General features: G+C 34.8%; 1 protein-coding gene across 1 annotated transcript in view; it reads right to left on the reverse strand.

Moving 5' to 3' along the window:
- Window positions 1–4617: 4617 nt before the first annotated feature.
- Window positions 4618–17257, reverse strand: part of TRIM33 (tripartite motif containing 33) — a gene marked incomplete at its 5' end in the record, with an annotated part of 53542 nt that continues 40902 nt past the window's right edge. The window contains 6 exons of the mRNA XM_008583688.1: window positions 4618–9658; window positions 9738–9788; window positions 11223–11375; window positions 12983–13057; window positions 15080–15203; window positions 16226–16575. Of these exons, the coding sequence (XP_008581910.1) occupies window positions 9446–9658; window positions 9738–9788; window positions 11223–11375; window positions 12983–13057; window positions 15080–15203; window positions 16226–16575 (966 nt within the window). The remainder of the gene's footprint in view (window positions 9659–9737; window positions 9789–11222; window positions 11376–12982; window positions 13058–15079; window positions 15204–16225; window positions 16576–17257) is intronic.

Genomic DNA, 17257 nt, shown 5'->3' on the forward strand with positions numbered 1-17257 from the left:
TAATGTTAACATACTCATCCAGTAATTCCAGTACCTGCAGTTTTTGCGGATCAGATTCTAATCTTTCTTCAAACTTATTCATATTATTATTCCTCATTTTCCTGACTTTGAATGTGGGTCCAAAATTCTTGGAACACCACCTGTGAAAATTCTTTGAGATTGAGTTTGAAGTGCTTTCCTTAAGAAAGCACTAACTTTTGTTTCTGGTAAGTACCCAGAATCACTTCAAACGTCAGACCACTCTAAATTCTTAGCTTAATTTTTCATTTGTTTCTGTTTTTAGTTAGTTTGCTTGTTTGTGGTAGCTGGCTGGTATGGGGATTCGAACCCTTGACCTTGGTGTTATAATGCTGCACTCTAACCAACTGAGCTAACCAGCCAGCCCCTTAGCTTATTTTTTCTAACCACATGGGTAGTATAAGTTTGTTTCCAAACTGGTTTGTCAGCTTGTGAATACAAATTCTCAGTTTTCTTCTCTCCATCTAGTTCTTTTGGGGCAGGGGGAGAGGGAGGAGGAAGGGAAGACTGGACAGTATGGAGATCCAAACCCTGGACCTTGGTGTTATAATACCACATTCTAATCGAGTTAACCAGCCAGTCCTTCCCGCCAGTTTTCTTAATCTCCTGAGGCAGGATATTCTGGCTCATTCTTTTACTGAGTGTTATCATCTTTTGAGCTTCCAGGTTTTGAAAGTGTCTCACTCTGAGTTCACATTTATGTTGACCATGGGGTTTGTCTTACTTCTAGAGCTTAGCCCATTCCAAAGTTGTTAGGAACAAGGATTGGCAGAGCCCTTGAAGCAATTGTCCTATTATCTTACTCCTCTGAATTCATGCTTTTTTTCAATCTCATATTAAACTTTTCTACTAAACTTTTTATTTTTAAAATTTCCAAGTATACAAAGAAGTTGAAACAACAGTACAAATTAACATCATCTACCTCCCGCTACAATTCACCAGCTGTTATTCTGCTGCATTTGCATGAGCTCACAGTCATGTGCCACATACTGATGTTTTGATCAACACTAGACTGCATATATGATGATGGTTCCATACGACTATAATGGAGCTGAAAAATTCCTATCACCTAGTGATGTCATAGCCATTGTAATGTCATAGCACAATTATCTTTTAATAAATTTAGAGCAGCCTGAGCATAAAGTCTACAGTAGAGGACAGTAATGTTCTAAGGCCTTCACATTTATTCACCACCCACTCACTGACTCACCCAGTGCAACTTCCAGACATTCAAGCTCCATTCACAGTGTACTGTACAGGTGTACCTTTTTTTTTTTTTTTTTAAATCTTTTACACTGTATTTTTACTGTACATTTTCTATGTTTAGATATGCTTGGATACAAAAATACTTACCATTATGTTACAGTTGCCTACAGCATTCAGTACACTAACATGCTGTACAGGTTTGTAGTCTAGGAGCAACAGCTATATGCTATATAGCTTAGATGTGTAGTAGGCTATATCACATAGGTTTGTGTAAGTATACTCTATGATGTTCCCACGTGATGAAACCGCCTAACAATACGCTTCTCAGAATGCATCCCTGTCATTAGGTAACATGTCCGTTGATGTTTCACACACATGCACACACCACGTATTTTTGCCTAACCATTCCGCAGTAGCAAACACAATGACACTTCATTGCTAGTTATTTCAGCCTGTATCTCGTAAGAAAAAGGTCATTCTAAGAAAATCAAACATTATTTCACATCATGTAAGATTCATACACAAACTTTCTGAGATGTCCCTAAAATGTCTTTAATGGATCAAATCCAAATTGTTGCACTGCATTTGATTACTATATCTAGAACAGTCTCCCCACCTGTTCTGCACATTTACTTTAAGAATCGAGACCAGCGGTCTTATAAATGTCCTACATTCCACTTTTAATTATTCTACATTAGATTTAGGTCAGATGTTTTTGGCAAAAACATCACTACACAGGTGGTGGGGTGGGCTTTGAGTATCTTTCTTCCTTGCTAACTCCACAATGGATTTAAAGATTTTTTTTTTAATGAGTATTATCCAGCATTTCAGGTATTCTGTAACATCATAAGGGTTCTTCAGAGCACACAGTCTATCATCTGTCAGAAATAGAAGTTGCTATGTATTATTGCCTTTCCAAACCACCAATAGTACATCTTTACAAATGAAAGAATATTGATAAATGAGGGTACTTCAAAAAGCTCATGGAAAAACAACTAAAAGATAATTTGTATCTTTCCATGAATTTCTGAAGACCCCTTGTATTTACCACCACCTCAGGCCAGGTAATATGAAAAGGGGAAGCTTGAGACAAAACCTTCCACTAGGTGTTCTACCCTACCAATTTATTTTTACACTTATTATTCCCTAAAAATGCAGGGCCTAATATGAGTGTTTGTTGGAGTCCAGAAGTCTAAGGATCAATTAAATTAATGTAGGATTACATTAATATTTAAGAGCAGAGAGTAGGGCCGGCCCGGTGGCACACTGGATAGTGCGCCGCTTGGGAAGCGCGGTGGCGCTCCCGCCCAAGGGTTCGGATCCCACATACAGACCGGTTCCCGCTCACTGGCTGAGCGAGGCGCGGGAGCAACACCGAGGGTTGCAATCCCGTTGCCGGTCCCCGGTCCGGTACGGGGGCAACACTGAGGGTTGCGATCCGTTGCTGGACACGGAAAAAGACAAAAAAAAAAAGAGCAGAGAGTAGATTTAAAAGACTTGGGAGTCCAGTGTGGAAGGCTTTTCACCTCATCAGTTAAAAGGAAGAAATCGCATTTCTAACCTGCCCCTTTTCATGGAGACAGAAGGAAGAGAAGATATGAAAAAAGAAACTATGTTTGTTGAGAACTTTCTATGTCAATCCTGTGCTATAAATCATCTCAATTCATCTCCATATTAATTCCATGAGCTGGATATGACTACTCTCATTTCACAAATAAGTGAAACTCTGGGAGGTCACACAGGTAACTAGGGTTCAAACCAAAGTCTGTACAATGGCCAAAACCCATGAATTTTCCGCTATACAAAATTCATCTAGAAGGTAACAATTAGAGATTTCCATTCTGATGTTTTACTTAGTTATTCATCTTCTTAAGGTTTATACAACCTAAAAAATGACCAAAGTCAAATTTCTTGAAAGAACAGTCTATAATTGTTCTTTCCATGCCTTATTCATCCAACCCACTGTACTCTTGTTACTGCTCAAACTAAAACAGCTCTTCTCAAAGTCATCCATGGCTTCTACATCGCTCAAGTCAATGGCTACTTTACTTTGTCTCCTGCCAGCACCTGATATCACTAATACCTTCACTCCTTCTTGAAACCCCCTTCTTTGTCTTCCATTACCACCCTCCTGGCCTTCCTTCCACCTATATGACTAATTTATAGATCTCCTTTGTGGAGTTTTCTTCTCCTCGTCCTTAGATACTGTTTCCCCTGCTGTTGTTAAGTATTCCACTCTTCTCATTCTATAAATTTCCTGGCAATACCATACTTTTACATTGTTTTAGTTACCCCCAATTATGCTACTGGTTCAACTTAAACATTTGCTAAATCCCTACCATGTGCTAGGTATATTCAGTAATAAATAAAAACAGACATGATTCCTGATGGACCTTACAGGCTCTATATCTCCAGCCCAGGGATCTCTCATGAGCACCAAAACCATGAAGATTTGCACCTTTATTTTCCATCAAACTCAACATGTCCCAAACTGAACCCACTTCCCCCCACCCCCAACCTATTCCTTTCTTCTCCTCTTTCCTATTTTAATATGTGCTAGTAACCCCATGGCTTCAATTCCAGGTCTACAAGAGTATGTCAAAAAGTTCATGGAAAGATTCATACTATCTTTTGATTCTATTTTCCACAAACATTTTGAAGTATCCTTATATTTTACTTTCTCAGTCTCTCCAAAATTTCACTGCTATTCCCCACTCCCCTGTCAGAGAGCTAGTTTAGGAATCACCTAGATTACTTAGAGCCTACAATTGTGTCTCTACCTCCAATCTTCTCCATAACCCGTTTGTCAGAGTTAAAAAATGGTCTTTCAAGAGGAAATCTGATCATTTCAGCCCTCCACTCTCCACCCTACTTAAAATTCTTCAAAGACTCTTTGTTGGCCTCAGGGTAAGTCCCAAACCCTTTTACATAACCTGCAAGGCTCTCCACTTGAAGAGGACCCTTACTTGATTCTTCAGTTTAGTATTTTACCACTCCATCTTACACTGTTTCAGTTGAATTGAAATTTTCAGTTCCTGGCATACATACATATTCTCTTTCACTTACAGGCTTCTGCATTTGTATTCTCTTTTCATTCTCTCTTTGCCTTTGCCTGGTCCAGTGTCCTGTCTTTTATGAGTGAAAGAGATCACTTCCCTGACGATAAAGTTTGGGTTAGATCTTTTCCAACATGTGTTTTAACTATATTCTGTGTTAATCTTTATTATGACACTCTTTATTCTAACACAGAAGCTAAACACTGTGAAGGCAGGGACTCTACGTCATTTTGTCCACTAAAGTATCTCCAGTGCCTGACACATAGCATACATTTTTTAAATGAATTATAATTAGTAAGTCTCAACTCATAGGGTAGGAAAAAACAATTCATTTGAAAACTTTTTCAATTTTCTAATTTAATAGAAATAACCAAAACAATGTGGTTTTCAAACAAGGCTTTAAACTAATCTAATACAACTTCTACAACACATTCCAGAGCATTATAACAAGAATTATTTACAGGCAGCTAATGTATTAAATAACCATGAAAAGAAAAAAACTTGCTTTTTTTACACACCAGCAAAAAACACAGGAACAAAACAATTAGAAACTGCAACCTTGTTTTAAAAAAATTAAATATGATTATTTAGAGAATACAATACCACAGAAACAGCACTTTTTCCTTAAGAATCATATTGAAGGGTAGTTAACTATGTGCAAAAATAATAGTAGTAGGAGTAGTAATAATAACAATAATGAGGGGAAGAGACCAGTTGAAATACTGGAAGGAAGTAAGGCTGTGAATTTAACCCTTTCGTGTGTAGGTAGGTCTACATAGAAAATTAACAGGCTTTCAAATGCACAAATCTTCTTTTTTAATAGGCTTATGTACATATTTCACTGTGTTTTAAAACAGTAAATGCCTACATTTTTCAGACCAGGAGCAGACATGCATTTCATTCTTAAGATTGAAATTTAGGCCACACTTGAAAGGGAATATTGCAGTGGCACTTACGAAATCTTTTTAGTACCTTCCCACATACAAATTTGGTAAATGTAAAAAAAAAAAAAAAAAAAAAAAAAAAAAGCATTTGCTATTTTAAAGATCACTTGCTAGAAAAGGGCTAAACTTAATTTTGTACATTCTGTAGTTTGATATGACAAATATATCCAAATTAACTCACTTATGAAGGTAATTTTTTTTCTCAGATACAATAAAAAATATATAAAGGACCACATAGGCAAACACAAGGAACTAAGATGGAAGAAATGCTATACATGCATTTTGACCAAGTAAAAGAAACCATTATATCCAAGAGTACATGTTGAAATCTGAAATGTCTATGTAAACTGTGGCATATAAATTTTTTTCCTTAAAAAAGTACCTTCAATTTTTTTACTCAAACACCTACTTTTAAAAAAATATGCAACTTTCCCCAATTTTTAAAATAAAATGCCACAATATATTGTCATTACCTCCAGCATACATTTAAATTTATTAATTTTTAAAAGATAGACTGGGTGATATGCATACAAACTTTCCTATAAAATCACCATCCAGGAGAGGGTTCTGACATGCTATTAGGCAACAGACTTAAAGCAGTGTTATTGCTTTATCAAGGAGGAGATAACTGTGAGGAAAAAAAAGAAGCATCCAGTTCTGGTACATTATGAAACTGTAATACATCTTGAAAATCTTGGATCATCTTCAGCAGTTCATTAATATAGATGGTATAAATTAAGAATTTATGGTATGAATTAAGAATCTGTTTTAATTGAGGGAGCTGGGGTGGGTGGATCTTTATAAAAATACTAACTGATTCAATGCTGAGTATGCAAATGAGAAGTGCTCACTTCAAAAAGAAATGAGATTTTTATACTTCATGTGAATGGAGGTGAGTATAGGACATAAAGGCCAAAGGAGAAGGGGCCACAGCATCTACTCCCATTTTGAATAGTAAAAGACTATTTAATGACATGGTAGGTCACAATCCAAGGGCATAATTGGAAGACCTGAATCTATTGGCTTATTAACACTAATCACTAATAATCACATGGCAGGAGGATACCTGCTGAGGTAATTGATAAATCTACATTTGCACACTATAAACCTTTTACTTCTATTTAAATGCATTATTTCTTTGGATTAACCAAAAATCTCAAAACCTGTTATAACAAAAAAGTGAGACTTAACTGACTTTTTAAATTATCTAAAATTCTCTTATGTAAGAGATAGAAATCAGAAAGTACCAACTTGTTGATTCCAAAGAGAATAATTTTAACAATGGATCCAATGCCTTATCATTTTTGTGTGGTAATGGTTTCATGTTTCTATATAGAGCATGACCTACAATCTAAACATACTTCGGAACTTTCACATGCTTCACCTTACACAAAGCAATTCATTCACTCAGTGAATCAGCTGAGCCAAGTGCTGAAAAACACAAAATTAGGTCAGCAGAACAGATCGAGGAACACTTTATTCTTAGTTTTCTGATGGGAGAAGTAAGCTGAAGTGTGGCGAAAACTGCAAGTTTTTAAGGAAACATTACTGTGTGGACTCTTCTCCAAATCTAGAATACAAATGTGAGAGAGTACCAAAACAAACTGCCTTCAAGGATTGATAGATATCCATTGTTTGTCTTTTTAAGACATAAACAGAAAAACACATAAGATATTGGAACACCAACTTAAGTTTTTAGACTTCTTAACCAAAGTTACATTAAATCCAAACAAATCAGCTTAGAAAGACAATGATCAGTATGCAAGAAAAAAGATTTAATGAAATCTAAAGTGAACACCTTCATTTAATGGTGGTTTGTTGATAGTTATTAATTTAATAGCAATTCCTCAGCAGCATAAATTATCTTCTGTTAACAGAAATGGAGTCTATTAAATGTTGCCAATAAAGTGGCTTTTAAATTGATTAATTTAACCAATCTTAAAAGAAACAAACAAAAACCAGAACTCCACTCAACATGGAAATTTTTTAAGGAAACATATTACCTTTTAAGGCCTCAAATATTGAGAAATACTTACTTAAAATTTGCTTCTCCCCCTCGTTAGCAGAACTTACCTATGACTTATTACCTAAGAGTTTCAAAAAGGATTCATATAAAGAGTAAATACAAAATAGAACTCAAAGGTTTGACAAAACAAAGTTATATTGCAATGCATCGTTTTTCAAAAATATGCCCTTAGATATATGTTTACTTATAAATTGAAATAATGGATATTGTGGAAAAGAAGGAAATAGGCTTAGATAAAAGCATTTTTAAATGATTTCCTCCCTCTTATAAAGAATTCTTAGGAATTTGAAATTTGAGTAAAATGATTAAACAGTTGTTATATTTTTTTAAAGCTTAACTTTTAACAAAACTGAAAGAAAAACTAAAAGCCAAGTATTAAAGTTATAAACAACAATAATAAAATCAACACTGCTTAACTACACCATCAGAAGGCTTGAATCATATTCTTGTTACCCCACCCATTGTTAACAAAAGAGAAACAACCCAAAGGAATTTGTATAATAATTTCTTTAGAGCACTTTATTTGATTCAATATGCACTAAAAAATATTTACCTCTTAGACAATTATGTCAAATAATTTTCTGAGTCTACTGTCTGAACTGCTTAAGCTGAATTTTTAAAAAGGCAAATGATTTGCCACAAATCTGCTGACGTCTGAAAAATATCTAATGGCAAATTCTTCTATTTTGGTCACTTTATATTCTTATGTGCCCATACAAAAGTAGGACTAAAATTTTTAATCCAAGAAAAGCCTGTATACAGTCTAGAACACATATCTTGAATCTGAGCATCACAAATGAAGAAAAATGAACCAGAGCCAAGTTGGTTTATCTGTCTCAGGTGCTGTAATCAGGGTAGTAAAGGTGGGTTTACTCCACTAACCATTCAAGTGGGGATTGGCTCATTTTCAGGATTTACTTACAGGTCTCTTCTAAGTCCTTTAAGCCCCAGTCCATGCAAATGTCCCACTTGGTGGACGGATGAGTAATCTAACCCCACCGGGTTTATTTCAATATTTTGATATTTCAATAATAAGCTGCTTCTGAAGATTTTTTGAGAAGTCTGCTCTATTAAAATAAGATAGAACCTCAAAATATGAATGTGAACATTAGAAATAGACAGCATATATTACAAATCCATTCTTGATAGGAACATTAGTAAGAATACACATTAGCTTAAAAAACAGGCTCAGCAAATGTTGCTGATCTGCCAGAAGTTTTAGTTCACTATTTACAAATAAGACAGAGTGAAATACAGAAAATTTTACACATTTGGTAGTTGACAGATTATTGTTTGCCAATAGTGGTCTATCAGAAAACTGATATGAAGGAAGACTGGATAAGAGCCAGTTGTCACCTTCTCAATCAAATTTAAGTGTACAGAAAACTAGATTAATTTTGAAACAAACATTCTGCCTTTCATGGGAGTAACTGTATAATCAGATGATTTAATCGGTATGTGCAATTGTACGGAAGTGTATTCTTGAAATGACTACTATAACTCTATATGATCCACTACTGAAAAGTTGCCATATATATTTCAGCAGACCACTGAAGTTGACTAAATGATAATGAATGATCATGTTTCCTAGACCCAAGTATAAGTAGAAAATATAACTGCTGTTAAGTTCTTTAAACCAATTTAAAAACTAAGGCCCAACAGCATCAAAATAAGAAAAAATACAATGGCATGATTCAATGCGCATTTTCATTGACATCAAAGTGGAATCTGAGCTACCTGCATTTTTGAGTGGAAAACAACCAGTATGTATGTGTGCAGAGGGGGAGGCCTAATAATTCTGTTAATAACTGTAAGCTCTAGCACAAAGAAACAATTCATAGCAACACGAGCCTCAAGTATTTACTCGTACACTCAGAATCCTGCACCCATCAATACCACATGATCAATCAACACCTGCCATTTCTAACAATCGGAGAACCACCCTTAGTAACAAAAATCCTCAAATAATTTCACTTTTGCCTTTTGTTTTGCAAACAGAATTCTCTCCCCCTTTCTTGACAAGAATGTGTTTTCTGTTCATTATTTCAATCTAATACTGTGTAAAAGCTATCAGCTTCTTTAAGGAGGTGCCCACTGTAGGCAGGATATTCCAGCAACACTTAAATAAAAGTTTTCTGTTTTTTTTTATTTTCATCACTTCTTTTTTAAAACAATTAATTTAAGTCCACGTCATTTTACTTTATATGTACTGGTCTCTCATCTGATTTTAGGCGTTTTCTGCGAGGCTGTATAAAGTCTTCATCAGAGTCCTCAGTTACCTCACCATCATCCTCTTCCTGCTCAAACTCTGGCAAAGGTGCGAAGGTCCTGTCTGAGTAGATCTCTGTGAGTTTATCTTCAAAGTACAATGCAACTGCTTTCCCTGCCTGAGCTACTTCTGAGTCAGCCTGCAAGCAAAAGATAGGAATATTCACCTATTGGTAATGCATATTCCTTCACCAAGTTTGCATGGTCTGAAAAGCTTACCTTCAAATTAATCTCTTGTGTGTCTGCATAAACTTGAACAACTTTCATCATCTAAAAAGGATACCAGAGTCAAAAAAAAAAAGGGAAATTATAATCCTTTCTAAAGTTATGAGACTGTATAGGATTGGCAACCAAAGTCAGCCATACTAGGGAGAACAAATTGCTATAACCAGATTAAGTGCTTTCTAAAATTCTACAGAACATAGAACCACCTTCTTTACAAAGGACTGTTACTAAAGCTACTCTGAAACCTCAGAAATTGTCTCATTCTGAATTAGCAAGGTCAATCTGAATAGGAATTGGTCTGAATACATCAATCTAATCAAGAGAAAAATATCTGTGAAACAAATGATATCAGAAACGTTGCTTTAAAAAACCGTCAAATTCTCAACAAACCACTTAATCAGAATTATATATGTACGGCAAAATGCTAATCATAGATTATTTAACTATTACTAAAGTAGGTAATGGGTCTTCTTTTCAACTATAGTTTATGAAAGCATATTTATTTGAAAGTAGTCTAACTGCATTAAAAAACAAGACAAAAATTTGGTACTGTACTTTCTAAACTTAATTTCAAATTAGTGAGATTTTATTAATTTACTCTATGATACATTGCTACAAAGGTGACTAGACTTTTTACCTTATGAGGATTTTTTTTTTTAATGTCACCTGAATGCTTACAGAGGTAGCCATCGATTCAATTTGGATTCAATGTGGTTTATTTTAGTAATAGTCATATGGCACCCAAATTTCAACAATAAAGAAGAGATTTTAGTATTAATCTTTTTAAGGATTTTGTAAATTCTCATCCAATTCCATTTTCTTCTTCTCTATTGAAAAACTTCTATAACAATAATAGAGTTGACTTTATCCCAAATATAACAAAAATAATTTCCTTGAAAGAGGTATAGATCACATTTCTTCTCAAGGTATGGACAGCTCATCCTTATCCTCAAAAATATGCATAACCAAAGTTAATGAAAGTCAGTCACATTGCTAAAATCAGAACACTAAACATTATATACTCTGAGCTATTATTCAAGATGAGCCACCAGAGATTAGTTCATGATTTTAAGGTTCTACGTTTATGTAGTCAATAATAAAATCCAAGGACACAGGTACAGACCCATTTCCTAAATGTATCCAAAATTTGGGCGGTTTATGATTATGTATCACAAAATATATTTAACAACAAACTACTTTCCATACTTATCCCAACCCTTAACTCATTCAGGAAGGGGTATTCAATAATATTTTTGATTTACTATACAGTTAAGTTATATACTCCAAATTATTCACAGTATACTTTCTTTTTTGTACTTGTGAATACCATGAAATTTTACTTTTGACAGGACTGAACCAGAAAAAAATTCCTTAAGTTAGAAAACTCTTTAAACAGGAAAAACAAAAATCCAAAAAACAAAACAAGCAAACAAACAAAAACTAACAAACCAAGACTCTATAGGTTGGAAGCTAACATACTTCATTAAACCTTTCACAGTTCTTGAAGATTAAACGGACATCAGCCACAAAGTCATCCGGGATTTGATAGTGTTGGGAATGTTTTTTCTGAAGTTTCTTTTTCACAGTGGATAAATCCATTGGTTTCTTTATAATTTTATAGTAGTTTGGTATCTAAAATAAACAAATTAATAAGGGTAGATAAGAATTTCCAAAAATGCCAAACTGCTTTTGAAAATGCATAGCCTATTAATTTTAGGGAAAAACATGTTGACTGAGCCAGCTACTTGTCAATCTTAGGTATGGTGAGTGTACTTTAAATCTTCTACACCAATCCTATCATAAAACTAAATCTCATGCAGAATATGTACCAGTCTCCATAGTTAGTGGAAGTCCCCAAAATCCTATCTTTAATAAGTAGATTTGGAAAGAAAGCACTCAGCATGGATAGCCAAACAACAGCCTTAAGGTCACATTTGGCTCATCAGAAAACTTTAATTTTCATTAAAAAGGAAAAAAAAAATTACAAAATGTATTATGTTATGATTATATCATTTATATCACAGAAGAGTCTTGACTTAGCAGCAGGGGAAGAAAGACTGTTACAACATAAGAATAATTATTAACCATTTAGTGATCATGCTACAGAGTTCTGGCCCCAAACTTGACCAAAAATTTCTACCCTTGGGATATAAGTGAACATGAAGAAGCTATTTTAAAGTTCATGAAAAGAAAATACTTGAAAGTCATTTTCTACTTTGAATCCCTGAACTTGAAGACACACTTTCTAGAATGAGATGATTATAACTTGTACAAAATATCTTCCTTCTGTCTAGACCTTTTATGCTTTAAAATTCATTTCTTAGCTTACCCAGTAAATGAGTCAACTACTTATTTAATATTCTGTAACAGGCCTGGTATGCAATAATATCTTATTCAACAACTGATGGCTAGCAAATACAATGTATGTAGCATTCTTAACCCACTTATTAAGCATTGAGCACCTCTAGTCTTCCTTGTAGCATAGAATTTTAGAGCCTTTATTCTTTAGAAAAGAATACCATAAGATAAACAAAAAGCACTGACTTGCAGAATTTCCCCAGTGTCTTTCTCAATATTGACTTTTCACATAAGAGGGCTTATGAGGGCAGAGCCAGTGTGAAAGATTCAAGTGTTCGCTTTTATTCAAATATTTACATAGAGACTGTTTTCTCCCCAAGGTACAGAGCCTAAAATCATAGAATTGGAATCTTAGAAATAATGTAGTCTAACATTCCCATTGGGAAGTTAAGAAAGTAAAGGCAGAAAGGTATGTAATTTCCCCAGTTATAAAGATGCTTAACAGCAAAACTGAGACTCCTAGCTCAATATTCTCTCCATTATGACTGTTTCCCTATGTCCATCTTAAAAGTAAAAGAGGATTAAAAAAATTAAATTCATTGAGTTCTCATGAGAGCAACAAACTGTAAAAGCAAATTATAACTTTAACAAATGAATCTCACATCCATTTAGCCCTAATAAAAATTTTGGTTAAATAATAACTGCTTACTATGTTATTAGGTACTATGTTTAAAACTTCATATAGGTTATTTTATATAATCCTCGGAATAACCCAATGAGGTAAGAAATAGTATCAGAAAAGAAAACTTGAGTCTTGGAGAGGTTGAGGAGGGTATTCAGGAAGCTTGAGTTTTAATATAAGCAGTCTAAGGCCAGAGCCTATACTCTTAAGTATTACACAAAACTTCTTCACCAGAGAAGTACTAAGGTAGGCAACTCACCGAAACAGGAACAGGCTCCTGGAATTCAATACTTAATTCATGACAATAGAGGTAAAGCAGAAGACGTTCACATTTCTGGTGCAAAAAAGGAAAGGAAAACACATGAAATATTTTTTCCCCTAACAAGATGTTCTTGAGAATGAGAACTATACCACCAAACACGTATTATTAAAACAAACTGAACATAGATCTCCAACTAAATATGTCAAAGAAAACCACCATGCTTCCTATTTAGTTTTGAAACTAATCTTCTATTCTTTTTTGTGTGTGTGTGACCGGTAAGGGGGATCACAACCCTTGGTGTGGTGTCGCCCACACCGCGCTCAGCCAGTGAGTGCACCAGCCATCCCCATATAGGATCCGAACCTGCGGCCTCGGCGCTCCCAGTGCCGCACTCTCCCGAGTGAGCCACGGGTTCAGCCCCTAATCTTCTATTCTACTTTCAATAAGAATGCCTTTATTCTAATATGACAATTAAGGTAATTTATCTATTATTAACTCTTGATCATTTATACAAACAGAAAAGTCATAAAATCAACATACAGTACTTTGTGCAAAAATTTATAGATTACCTGGTAATCAATAAGTAAATAAATTATCACTTGCTCCTCATTGTAATTCCTTGAGGCAGGCAAGACAAATGTTATTATCCCTTTCTTCAAATGACTCCACTCAGGTTCAAAATAAATAAAAACTGTCTATGTCTTCTCAATCTAATTTCAGAATTTTTTTTACATAAGTAAACTGAAATGCATTTTACAATTATAGTTCTCTATTTATTTAAAACTTCTTTTAATGTAAGTTTGTACACCCTAAACACATACCTTCACTTCATAAATAGTGGAAGAGGGATTTTCCAAGTACAGTTGTCCCTTGGTATCAGTGGGGGACTGAATACCAAAATCAGCAGATGCTAAAGTCCCTTATATAAAATGGAGTAGTACTTGCATATAACCTCCACACATCCTCCATATACTTTAAATCATCTCTAGATTAATTATAATACTTAATATAGCATAACTGCTATATAAATAGTTGTTATATTGTTATTGTTTAGGGAATAATGACAAGGAAAGAAATCTGCCCGTGTTCATTACAGACGCAACAATCCATTTTCTCCCCTGAATATTTCAACCTGTGGTTGGTTCAATCTTCAGATGTGAAACCCATGGATATGGAGGGCTGACCGTATATATAGGAGATTAGAGTCAAACTTAACTCCAATGACCACAGACCTATGTGACAGATATTTTGTCTTTGGAAATAAGACCACAGATCATATTAGTAGAAATCTGAGTAAAGTGGGGAGAGGATTTTGGATTTCATTTTTAATATAATGGGAAGCTATTAGAGGATTTTATTTATTTATTTATTTATTGTTTTTTTTTTTTTTTTCTTTACAAAGATGACTGGTAAGGGGATCTTAACCCTTGATGTTGTCAGCACCATGCTCACCCAGTGAGCTAACCGGCCATCCCTATATAGGGATCCAAACCGGTGGCCTTGGTGTTATCAGCACCGCTCTCTCCCAAGTAAGCCACGGGCCGGCCCTGGCTATTAGAGGATTTTAAACAAGGAAGTGATTGAGTTGTTTACTTTTTTAAAAAGAACACTCTTTGGTAAAGAAACATAAGGGGGCAAAAGTAGAAGCAGGGAGACCAATTAAGAGATATTACAAGTCCAGATAAGAAATTATGACGACTGTCTAAAAGTAAGAAAACAGTATTATAATCACTTTTGATGCTTTCATTTCTAATAGGTTTGGCCTGAGCAACAGAGGTGAGTGGTGGTGCCATTTAATGATGAGGAATATTGAGAAAGGAGTGCAGTTTTTTATGTTATTTGCTTGGGTTTTGCTTTTGTTTTTTGAGAGGGAGGATTAGAAATAAAGATTTCAGTTGGGACATGTTAAGTTTGAGGAAGTTAGGTACAAGAGTTCAGAGTTGAGGGCTAAGATAATGATTTCATAAGTCATCAATATACCATCAGATGATGAGATTAAAAAATAAAAATTAGGTTATGCATATTTTACACAGAAAAAAGAACGTACAGGCAGACAACTACAGAATCCCTAATATCAACTTATTTAACACTCACCCTTTGGTCCACGGGGCTTAACCCCTGTGCAGTTTTGCCCTTCTTACTATGTTGCAAATTATCACAATCATATTCAACTTCTGGCTTTCCAATATCTCTGCAAAATGTGCATATCCAGTCCCCACTAAACAAGGAAACAGGCAATTAGTTCACATAATTATAACAAGGCCTGCTCTACAGAAGCTAGTTCCCTAGACTCACATCTCTAGCTTGTTTTCTTTAGTTTCCAATTTTCGTAGAGAGTTTCTGTAGTTATCAAATCTCATAAGGTGAAGTTGTATGATAACCCCCCCCAAATTTTTCCTAGTCATCTATCAGTTGATCACTTTCTGAAAAGCATTATAAAAATGGCATCTCTGCATTAAAAAGGAGTCTCCTCATAACACAAAGTTGATGATTAGTACTTACAGCATAAAGTCTAAGACCAATTCTCTTGAGGCCCAGTATTACCATCACATGAACCCAAAATTCATGAGTAAGAAAAAGAGAACAGAGTTCCTGAGGTATCCTGTACTGTTCTGGCATATATTAACATACCAAAAATAAATCAATTCTTTTGCATGGCCAGTCAAAAGCTAGAATACACATATACATACCTTCAAGTCCAAGCACATGTACAAAATACCCCTTATCTTTTAACTCTGCTAAGTCTATACTTAGTTTTTATCAGGATTTCTATCAAACTAGAAATTTCAAGATGATTTATTCATATTCTCTCTATATATAAATTGATAGAGATATATACAAATAGATAAATAAATAATTCCCAAATCTAGGGACTGTGTATTAACTAATCTATTTATGTCCATAGTTTACAATTCCTTCCAAAGCAACTGGCTTTGAATGAAAGCATTCAGTGGCAAAATCCTGACATTCCAGCAGATGTTACTACTCAAAGGAAAGAAAAATATGAAAAGTCTTAATTTAAAGAACAAAGCCAATGCTTCTTTAATGTACCACTTAGATCTCAGACATTTTATCATTCTGTTGTTAGTTCCTCTGAAAGATAATATTAAAGGAATAATAGGCTCCCTGTTTTATAGAAATACTACGCTTTGGTTAAGAAGGCCATTTGCCCTGAACAACTTTCTGCTATTTTTTTTAGCTTATGAAAATAAACAAGAGCAAAAATCAATTTCACTGTACCTTGGAAAGCTAAGAAGTGTTGGAACATGACAAGTTAGATGAAAAACCTTTGGACATTTTTCACAGCATAAGAGATCGCCTCCATTTTGGCAGACAGCACACCAGTCTTCATTTGGGTCATCATCTTTGCTACTGCCATCTCCTCCAATCCTTGCTGACCTGTGCATGAGGCTTCGAATTGGGGACTTTCCATTAACAAGGCTACTGAGCCCTGACTGTTTGCAGCTTTCATTCATATCTGTAGGTTCAGTTTTCACATGGTTTTCCAGGCTTGCTAATGCATCCAACTCACTCTCTAGATGCAGGTTGGTTGAGAGAGGTGGTGTCAAGCTACTCTCAGGACTGCTCAACTAAAACAAAATGATGACAAATTCTTGAAAAATCATTTAATCCTTATTGTATGCAGAGTGTGCATATTTAAAAATTATGTCTATGAATATAGATATACTGACATAACACAATTATTTTCTAAATCACATTACTGACATAAAGGAATAAAAAAAAGCCCCAAGTTATTTAGGCATGCTAATATATGATGTTAGAGGGTCTCCCCCTGTAATATTGGTTCACTCGGATAATAAGGAAATTAATTAAACTGTTAAGCACACTGACTGGGAAGTGAGTATAGAGTTGTGCTTTTCCTACAGAGAGCTGATTATGGCACAGCATTTTTCACACGAGGATCTTTTGCACAGCATTTGAGAAGCATTCTGTAATATTCTTCTACCCACCTATCATTGTAGTAATGTAGGAAGATTATGACAATGTAAATAAATCTTTCACCACCCTTTTGCACCCATTTTTATGGAGGTACTTTCCAAAACAAGTTCTGGATGAAGAGATGACACTGCTACAAACCCAACGCTAATAAATCTGTTGCATTCTAAATCTATACATACTGTGATGAATACACTAATACTCTGAGATGAAATTCCTATGTGCCAACCATGAAGAAACTGAGATAGAAGGCTGGACAGGAAGAAGTAACAAAAATTGAAATTTCTAAACAAAGAAGGACTTGAGCCTTCCTTT

This window comes from Galeopterus variegatus, unplaced genomic scaffold (genome assembly GCF_000696425.1).
Source record: "Galeopterus variegatus unplaced genomic scaffold, G_variegatus-3.0.2 Scaffold2996, whole genome shotgun sequence".
NCBI lineage: Eukaryota > Metazoa > Chordata > Mammalia > Dermoptera > Cynocephalidae > Galeopterus > Galeopterus variegatus.